This window comes from Montipora capricornis, chromosome 14 (genome assembly GCF_036669925.1).
Source record: "Montipora capricornis isolate CH-2021 chromosome 14, ASM3666992v2, whole genome shotgun sequence".
Lineage (NCBI taxonomy): Eukaryota > Metazoa > Cnidaria > Anthozoa > Scleractinia > Acroporidae > Montipora > Montipora capricornis.
This window is the reverse complement of record NC_090896.1, coordinates 40,896,824-40,907,572: the sequence shown is the minus strand read 5'-3', so window position 1 is coordinate 40,907,572 and position 10,749 is coordinate 40,896,824. Positions and strand designations below refer to the sequence as shown.

The 10,749-nt window shown below is 39.3% G+C and overlaps 1 protein-coding gene and 1 pseudogene across 1 annotated transcript in view; both read right to left on the bottom strand.

The window, feature by feature from the left end:
- Positions 1-1,165, bottom strand: LOC138032797 (uncharacterized; annotated as a pseudogene).
- Positions 1,166-7,012: 5,847 nt separating this feature from the next.
- Positions 7,013-10,749, bottom strand: part of LOC138032799 (uncharacterized) — a 31,328-nt gene continuing 27,591 nt past the window's right edge. Inside the window, exon 7 of the mRNA XM_068880528.1 lies at positions 7,013-7,535. Within this exon, the coding sequence (XP_068736629.1) occupies positions 7,195-7,535 (341 nt within the window). The 3' untranslated portion in view covers positions 7,013-7,194. The remainder of the gene's footprint in view (positions 7,536-10,749) is intronic.

Sequence of the window (10,749 nt, the reverse complement as noted above, 5' to 3'; positions counted from 1 at the left end):
TTAAAGGGGATTGTAGCGAGCTATTTGCAACCGCAATTTAATGTTTACATTTCCTTCACCTCTCCAGTCTCTCCACATCTGTTCATTAAGGAAATATTGAATTTCTCCACCTCTGATACGTTTTTCTCTTTTAATGTAATACTTCAGTCTTGCCCATGCAGACTCAACTTCTTGGGTGTGTATTCCTGTTAAAGGATCTACAAAGTTGTCCTGGTGAACTACCGCCCTAAGGACAGAAACGTTGGCAACGTGTAGTTGCAAGTTTCGGTAGGCGGCCCAATCATCAGTGTGCACCTCTGTACCTGAAAGCAGAATTCTTTGTAAGATCCAACAAAATGTTGCTCTATCTCGTCGTTGCACCACCTGAAAATATCCCCTACAAAGGGTGTATTCCGTGCACAAAACGCTAAATACCCACCAATGGCCGTTTCTTGCTCTGCGGCCTCTTTGATACTGTGAAATAAACAAAGCAGAAAATGATATCCATTAAAACATACCTTGCATACAACCGAAGAATGTAGGATAGTAGTAAGCGTAAGCAGTTTATGACGTAAAAAAAAGTTTTTATTAAATCTATAATCGTGTTAAAAACGCGACTGAAAATTGTGATAATAATAATAATAATAATAATTTAATAAGTATTTAACAAGTTTCAATACTTTACAAACTATCAGGTCATAAAAAATTCTAAAACTAATGTATATAAGTAAAAATAATGTGTATATATAAACTACAAGATACGTTTATAACTTGTAATGTTTACGAAACAAATGAGTTTTTAAATTTGACTTAAATGAAGTAATGGAGTTGCAGTCTCTAATTGCTTGTGGCAAATTGTTCCATAGTTTGGGGGCGGCAGCGTAGAAAGCTCTATCACCGTATGTCTTGTTGAGTGTTTTAGGAACGATAAGTAAATTTTTATTAGCAGAGCGAAGTGCACGTGGAGGATTGATATCGCTGCTGATACTCCCCTTCTCCCTACTAGTAATTGTAGGGATCCAGATGACATAAATTACCTTTGACTTGTGCTTAAATTGACTTTCATCACTTTTTAGGATGTAAACTCTTCCGCCTATGGGAATAATCTGGCAAGTCTTTGCCACAGTAGTGCCTCTGTCAAGACAGCGTACACGTTTCGCACTGTGTTTCTGGTTAAACTTAACATACTTGCTGCAGTTGAACGCAATTCACGTTCGCTCCAAAGATACAGTAATAGTAACAGTTTACCGAGAGGAACTCTAGGAAGCTCTCCAAAAACGCTTCCAGTGCGTCGAAGGGACTTGCGCTTGCGACACTCAGAACATGAAAACAGAATGAAATGAAAACAGATTATGACAATTAACAGAGATTTAGTACACAATTGTATCACTTGATCAAGTTCCCCAAAAAATGAAATTCATAATCGTAACTTCAATAGACCTTGCCCGTATGTATACTTCGAAACAAATTGTCTACTTCATACACGATAACACTTATGCGCCCTACACTATGTACTATGCATTGTAAGAAAATTGGTGAATGAACTAACCATATGTATCCGTCGACATGCCCTTGATTCCTGTCACTCAAATCCATAGGTCGGTTGAAGGGCACACATCTAAGGGGACGTTCTGCTTGAAGCCACTGTATTAGATCGCTTACAGGACCGTTTGCAAGATTTGACATAGCTAGAGGATTCATTCTTTTACGGTGAAGGTAGAAATTACAGCTGGCTCGTTTAGTGCATTAATCATCGCCGGAAATGACAACACAAGCAGAGTATTAAATATCGTTTGCATGCACATTTGTCCCAAACAAGGAGTGATTTTTTTTATCTGGGGCGCAAAGTTGAAGCATTGTCACACCGCCCACAAGAGTGTCGGATCAAACATGTCGTCCATCCAAAATTATTTTGAATGTGTTAATGTAACTAACATTCCAAAAGAGTTCACATGTGAAATATGGTAAGTTACAATATCTTCGTTCTTTACTTGCTCCTTGGAACTTATATTGACCCAGAGAAATTGTTTTTTTCGTTTTTTTTTTTCACGAAGTGCGTATCCCTTGGTAAACCTGAAGATCTGTAACCCATGTGGCCATACCGTTTGTGGACACTGCGCGGAAAGGCTCGAGCAAAATGGGTCGCGGAATTGTCATATGTGCAGGCAGCCGAGGAACGGATTCTGCCGAAATATATTTGCAGAACAGTTACTCGCTGAAGTGAAAGTAACTTGTAAAGGTTGCAACAATGATGTGCCACTGCCTGCAATCCAGCAGCACGTGACTGTGTTGTGCCAAAAAATTGAAGGAACATGTTCTCAGTGCCAAACGTGTGTGAAAAGAAGTGAGACCCAGGCACACAATCAAATGTGCCCAAAAGCTAACATCACTTGTAATTGTGGCATCATAATATTGCGCCAAAATCAACCTCGTTCCCAGGGTCTCTCATTTTAACGCCCGGCTCGCCCCAGGCCTTAAGATGAGAGACCCTGGGAACGAGGTTGCACCAAGATGAGAAACTGTAAGCTGAAGGAGGTAGAAAGTTGTCTGGGATGTGAAGAATCAGTAAAAAGGTGAACTGACGCCCAAAGACGCCGCCCAGAGTTCCATGCTTGGTGAGCTCAAAGCTATGCTCTACGTATTGGCTCATACGCAACCCTGCCTCAGTCTAAATGGGTAATTGTTAAGACCAAAAGCCGAAGCGCCGCTCGCAGTCTCATTGGCTAGATCCAAAGGCCATCTTTAGACTCTGGCCATTGAAAATTTTCACCTGTGCTTAGAGAACGCAGCCTTTTTGTAAGCCCAGTGGATTCCTCGACCTCTTAGCGACAGAGCCGATTTGTTGAGTCTGTTCGTAGATCCAGACGATTGCAATTGGTCCTTGCATCCTTCTGTTGTTCGTTTGTTAGACGCTCAGAGGGGCCTCACACAATTGATCGCTTCGCGTCCCACTACAACGCTCAAACTACGCCTTTTTTAAATCTACGTATGCTTCACCAGGAACTTATGGCGTCGATGTCTTGCCTCAGGAATGGAATCGCGGGGACAACTGGCTGTGCTATCCAGTGAATTTGGTGGTTCAGTGTGTGCGCCATCTTGAAGCTTGCCGTGGCTGTGGCACTCTGATTATTCTAGAATAACCTTCAGCCGTTTTCTGGTTTTTTTCTTGCGTTCCGGCTCACGCTCGTTCCGGCCATATGTTAAGTACTTCCTCCCTCTACCCAGGATACGTGACCTTTTATTGAAAGGCTAAGTCCGCGGCAAAAAGTCTCGTATAAGAGAAGACCGTCAGTTTTCAGTGGGTGCGCAATGTTTACGATGCTTGCCTTGCGTTTAGATTTTCGTTAAATCTTAATTTACTGCCAGGTGAAAGTTGAAAGATTGTTTGTTTTTGGGTTCAATGGGCCTAAAGCACTGATTAGGTTAGGTTTTTTTTCTTTTATCACTAAGGTTTGCCCTCTTCGGGTGGCCTCCATTTACGCCCCGCAAGTTACTCATTTAGAGTGGTGTTCCCGTTTAGTACGCATTTGGTTGGATGTTCACCAGTTAGATGTTTTTCCCCATAAGAGGGGTGATTCACATTTAGGCAATTGATGGATACCCTGCATGAGGCGGGTTTCATCCCTTTTTTTTTTTTTAATGTTTTAATATTTTAAAAAATACAACCATACTTTTGAATTTTCGGAACATGTTTCGATGTTTCAAACATCATCTTCAGCCATAGTGAGTGTAACATTAAAATTTTTATAAGATAATTCTTATATATATATATATAACTATCAATACAATGATAGTTGAGTTCAGGTTGAAACCTAAACTCAACAAACAAGCTGATCATGTGAGTTTAGCATTACACTTTTAAACTTTTACCGTTATTTCAGTTGTGTTCTCTATAATATTGTTGGTTCGTTTGAATTTTACGTACTTGTAACGAACATTTAATCTACAAAGAATCATTGTATTGATTATTATATATATATATATAGAGAGAGAGAGAGAGAGAGAGAGAGAGAGAGAGAGAGAGAGAGAGAGAGAGAGAGAGAGAGAGAGAGAGAGAGTTGTTAAAATTTTAACTGAGGAAGGCCGAAGGGCCGAAACGTTTTTATTAAATTTCCTGGACCTTCGAGAAGTTTTGTCTTCCTCTCCAGTTTATATGCAACTTTAAATACTAACTGAGGAGACAACGTGCATCCTTTTGGATCCTTCTGTTGGGAGTTTATCGTTTGGTCAACCATTACAGATATTCAAGCTATATATATATATATATATATAATATATATATATAATATAATATATAATATATATATATATATATATATCAAACTTACACAATCATTTCATATATAGGGGGAAATTTACTGTGAATCGCTGATCAACTTGAGCATAGTGACGCGATCCTCACTGCAGAAAATGTGCGATTCTCCTCAGAGCTTGCCATTTAAAGGTCCTTCCAATTCGGCTGAATGGCGGGGTTGGTTCAGTGGCCGAGTGGTAAGGCATCTGACCGGTACCACATGCAACACAAATTTCCTGAAACATCCTAGAATGTCGTTTAATCTTGTATCACTTTTCCCTAGTATGTTGAACGCCATTTCCCAATGAACATCTGCTAAATTCCGGTTAATAACGCAATCATTCAAGCGGGTGAAGCATCTTAGCAGGGTACCGTTCGTCATTTTATATCGCTACTTCACAAATAAGTTTGTCAAGCCAGAAGTTAAAACTCTCTGCAGAGATGTGCTCAAGTTGTACTATATAGGTCCTCGAGATCGGAAGACTCAAATCCGTTTCTTCCTTGTGTTCCAGTTGCACTGTTTTGTTCATTCTCGTGTTTTGCCAGGCAGTAAAAACGTTCACTCCCCATTTCGTATTTTTAGATACTACTTCAAACAGCAAGGCCATTTCTTCCTTTTCGGTTTTCGGAAAACGAAAACGGCCTGTCGCCATAATCACGCTTCATCAGTGACTATTCAATTACTAAATCGCAAAACAATCCATTGTTCCATTTCACAAGTACGATAAAACAATCGCGTGAGATCTGTATGAACGTTTACAATGGCTCGCCATCGGCTCGCCATTGTAAACACCCTTACAGATCTCCCGCTGATATTTTATCTACTACTTAAGATTTAGGTTGCTGATAAATAGGCCTTATTCCCGAAGCCGCCATGTTGGTTTTCAAATGGTCATGCAAACTAGCCATGTGTTATGCTGGGGGGCAAACATTGGAAAAAAGGCAAATTGCGGAAAATTGGCTCGTCGAAATATTGAAATAACATTGCTAAAAGTACATTTTAGAATTTAGAATTAAGTACCTTTTATAATAATTTTACATATTTGATTGCTTTGACATTTTAATTTTCTACTTCTTTGTCTGCTCATTTTTCACTGAAAAAAAAACATCGAAGTAACTTGTGTAATCATTCTGTTTACTACTTAAGTGATAAACATTCAATGAACGTGAAACGAATCATCTGTTCGTTATAACCTTTTATAACCTCAACATGTGTTGTTTGCCCCCTTAAAGTGTGTAGCTAATTTGCATGATATTAGCAAATTGAACATGGAGGCCATCGTGAATAAGGTCTCTTTGGAGATGGCATGTAACTTATTAAATTTCTCATTCAATATTCGCAAATCCCATAATACAGTTCATTATGGGAGGTTATTTGCATTAAAACAATAGTTCACTGAAGCATGATACAGCCCCAAGAGTAAATAACTTGCATTTTATTTATTTAAAGACGCCCTCAAAACGTATGGCATTACGGGATTGGGAAAACAGCTTATTATAAGATTATTTTTGAGGATTCTGTATTCGCCTACCAAATGCATGCGATCGACCAAAATGACAATGAGTCCGGTCATGCTCATCCATTGCAAACAAACCTCATTTGCAGGTAAAACAATCATTGCCATAATTACTATCTGTTTCATTGTTCGTTGTTTTCATGACACCCTTAAAGCTACATAAACGCAACAAAATTTTAGCAACTAGCTACGAATGACAATTTCATTGCACTCATATATGAAAGAAATAAAAATTATGCAAGCAAGTTGTCAACACCGTAAACCTTTTTCATATGCAGACTGCTACGAAGCGTTGAAAACTTCATACCAACAAGACTTTCACGAGCCGAAGAGTGAATGAATAACCTCAACCATACAACGTTATAGGTTCTCCAAATAAAGGGAGCTCCATGAAATAGGAGAACTAATACACGAATGAAAAACGTAAAGGAGATAAAAAGATAGTTTATTTAACTCTTTCCTTCCCACGATCGAAACCTTTATTCTCCTAACTAATATCATTGATTTCTTTGTTGGGTAGTCATGAGAATTTGGTGTTAGTTCAAGATCACACCTTTTAAGCTGACAATATTCTTCATTCTCAACACCTGTCTGACTGACATTTATCGAAATCGTGAGGAGAATTTACGTACCGATCACTGGTGGAAGTCATAGGGTTAACTTAAAATACTCACATAAGCAGCCTACTAAGGCTAAAATGCACAAATTTACATAAGAAACAGTTAGTGATTTAAAAATTATTTTAGACTGAAATACAAAAATAAGAAAAGACTATGCAAAGTAAAGCTACTACTTTGACATTGCGGATATAAAGTCTACATGAACCTATCATTGCGTGTGACCGAGGGAACAAAAAGGCGCTTGTTTCCTTGGTTTATAGCAAGAGAAATACTTCGGCGGCACTTAGTGATGAAGTTTATTACTTTTTTGGCTGCTACCGCATTAAAGAAACGTTACTCCTCCCTTGAACGAAGTTAATTTTTTAGGAAAGCGCTTATCAGAGCTCTTAAAGCAGGAAAATATTTATTGAGGACGCAAAGCTCTCCATTAAAATGCTAAAATACAATAGGAGGTCAGAATCGTTGGCTCGATATGAAATTAAATGCTGTCCACAGATTGCGAGAGGACGTTGCGGATATAACACGGGATTCCAATCAGTGTCAGGTTCGTGTCCAGAGTAAGCAGGGATACGGTATGAGTCTAGCACGGTCACAAAAGAAAACAGTCCTCTCAATAACTACAACCTTGCGAGATGTTCCCATTACATAGCTCTAGGCAAAGGCTACTCAACACTAAACAAAGTCGCTTACTTTGTGAGCACAAACTAATAATGAAATCAGGAGGCAACTGCACGTCAAGTCTCAAATGATCATTGAAAAGAACTCTTCAATTTAACCTGATGAGTTACGTTAAAGTTATGGTCACCCGACCATGTCCAGCTGTATTGTAACAGCATTCATTTTGCTGATTTTTTCCAGCGTTGTAAGATCCACCTCCTCCCCCACATGAATCGTGCTCATTGTCTCCGCTACTTCCCCCAGAATAACCTCCACCACCTCCCGCACCACCTCCATTTCCATAGGCACCACCACCTCCTCCAAATCCTCCAATAGCATTGTTGAGCCGTGCTCGTCCACCCACTCCTCCTTGAAGAAACCCCTTGCCACCTTCGCCGCCATTTCCCATGCTACCTCCAAACTGCTTTGAACTTCTTCCGCTGGAGTAGAAGCCACCCCCACCACCACCTGAAAACAAAGGGAAATGAAGTAAATTACAACCCTCTTCCTTATTGGTCAGCCTTCGTGATTTGTTTACCAAGCACAGTTCAAGAGCACTGCACTGTAGAGTGCTCTTGAGCTGAACTGCGGATCCTGTGAAGTTCTAAGCTACTCTGCCTCTTTATTAAACGAGGAAACAACGCCGTGCCGCCCTGCTCGGACACACCTGTCACCACCTAGGAATGTGCTAGTTAACCAAATATTGGCCAAGCGAGCAAGGTTCTAGCGCGAATGTGACCACAGGGTAATAATGTGGACACTAAAGCTGCCCCCAATTTTAAGTATAGTTGTACACAGAATTTAAGATGTCTAGGGCCCCAGATAGATGAGTGTCCGTTTACAAACGGAGCAGCTTTAGCATAAGGCAATTGATGCTAGCGGGGAGAGAACAAATCACTTCATCAGTATACACTACAAGGGATTGTTGTTGTTGTTGTTGTTTTTTTTCCTCTCTCTCTTGAATAAGGTAATGAATAACACGGCTGTTGCGCGGTTTAATGTCATTGCTTTATTGAGATGTCCTTGATCTGGATTATGTAATCGCAGATATAAGTGACCAAATGAATAGTAAGAAACAGGAATTGTTAAAATGTCTAAAATCTGACTTGACGAAGTTTTGTCGATTAAGCACGCTAGAACAGCGATAAACGCAAAAATATTACACCTCTTTTTGTTAGTGCCCGTTCCCACTATAAATTAATGTAACTAAATTTAAAATTGCTTTTATTAAATGTGAGATTGGTTTATCAAAACGCTTGAGGTCGATTAACACTGTAAGAAAACTAAAACGTGCGATTCCAGAATCAACCGGCCACGATTGCGGAGCACCATGGGTAAGATTTTTTGGGAAATCTATCCATGTGAGAAATGTTGCTTATGACGTCAGCGTGCACTCGTGCGTACGGACTGTCGGGGTGGAGGTGGGGAGGCAGGACAGCAAATGGGGACCGGAGTGTTCGGGCAATTTTGCTTAGCGGGAAATCGCGTGGCAGCATTGCATTTGGCAAACCGCGTTTTTCTGGCGGAAAATCATCTTAGCGAAGAGAAGCGGGATAAAGATTTAAAGAGCCGTAAAGAGCACGAAAGAAGAGGCAACAAAATTTGAGAAATTTAAGCAAAGACAGCCTCGAGAGAAGCTGAGGAAGAAGAAGAAGAGAAACTTTCAATGAAGAACACCGTAAAGCTGAAAGAATTTATAAATAGAGCGAGAGATAAAACACTAATTTACAACGGTTGGCTTTCAGAATCAGTTATCACTTCCTTCAATTCTACTTTTCAGTAAAACTTGAATGTAGAAAATGGAAAACTCTATTTAAAATGTTCACATTTTTTATTTGTGATTTACACGCAAAACGAAAAATACTTAATTTTTTTTAATTTTTACATTTATTTTTTATTTGCCACAGAAAAAAGAAATTAAAATACAAATATGAACAATGAAAAAAGAGAGGATGGAAAGAAAAATTATTGAATTACATTGGTGGCGAGGAGGCCTAAAACAAACTACTAAGCTTATGTAAATTAGGCCCGTAAAGGTTTTCTTACGGTAAACACTTGTGACAGGAAAATGAATGCCATTGTTGATCAAAACATCTAAGAAAGGTATCTTATGATCTGTTTCCTTTTCCACAGTGAATCTGATGTTAGGGTGCCTGGCGTTAATGTAGTTGAAAAATAATAGCGCTTGATTCTCCGAATGAAATAAACAAAATGTATCATCAACATAACGTCGGTAAAACAATATCTCAGAGTCCTGGAAATTTTCTAACCATAATTTTTCATGATGACCCATAAATAAATTAGAAAGAACAGGAGCGAGGGGGGAGCCCATTGCTACACCATCTATCTGGTCGTAGAAAGAACCCTTAAATAAAAAGTGGGTCTGAGCGGTAGCTACGGAAAAAAGGCTCTTAAGTTCGGTGTTGCTTAAGGTAATTCCTTAGTATTGCATTGCGCATCCCTACTGGGCACGATTTTCGCAGCATTAGCGCGCGCACATGAGCACGTGCGCATACAAAACGTAACAGATTTCGCTCAAACTAAACCCGATAGCGAAATAAATGCTTCTTTTCTCTCAAACGAGCACGGTGACCCCCGATTTTTTTTTTCAGGTATTTGCTAAGAACAGTCTAATAAAGAACATATTTGAAGAAGAAAAAAAGTTTGATAGTTGAACATGAATTTTTTTTGGAAAACAGTTTTGTACTGGGTGTATTTTACCCAAGGCGAGGACTTCAAGCTAACCACGGAACTGTCCCAAAAAGTGCACTATTCCCACAACCAGGGTATCAAAGTCGGCGTAAATGAAGCATTACTGCTTATGTAAATAAAAGAACCTTTATTTCAAAATAAATTTTGTGTCTTTGAAGTAGCCAAGACTTAAATTTGTAAGAAGGTGATTCGAATTTTTAACTCGAAAACAGTAAAAATACCCCATTTTAAGAGCCTGCTGACACGTAAACAAGCACGGTGACCTCATTTTTTTATTGAATTTTTTTAATGTTCATATCATGAATGTTAATTATGCCAAGTTTCCAAAAAAGTTTGATAGTAGAACAATTTCAAGGGAATTACCTTAAATTAATATCAGGATCGCCATCAGAAATGTACTTGACCGCCAGGTCAATACATTCTTCAAGAGGTATGTTAGTAAAGAGACTCACTATGTAAAAAGAAACAATGAATTTGCCATTCATAGATAAACAATGAATATCCTGGACAAAGTTAAAAGTGTCATAGGAGGAAGGTTCAGTAGGAATATGCGGTGTTAGCAAATTACACAGGTATTTGGCCAGGTTGTAGTTGTAAGTTCCAATAGATGACACAATGGGGCGGAATGGCGGGATGGAGTTGTGTCCACGTTCCTTGTGCATCTTTGGTAAGCCATAAATTCTTGCTGGCTGTGAACCTCTGGGATAAATGCTGTTATACACATCACTGTCAAGGTGACCGTTTTTCTTTAATTTTCGGAGAAGTCGTTGTAACCTGCCTTCTCTCAAGAGGGTAGGATCTTCCTTGATGGGTCGAAATTTGGAAGTGTCACTGATGATTTTCAGGATGCCTTGGTCGTAATCAGCACGATCTAAAACAACAACCCCATTACCTTTATCCGGCTTTACAGGGCCTTTTGACTAATTACTTTAGTTTGCATCGCGTTCTTACAAACTGGGTCTCATTCTCG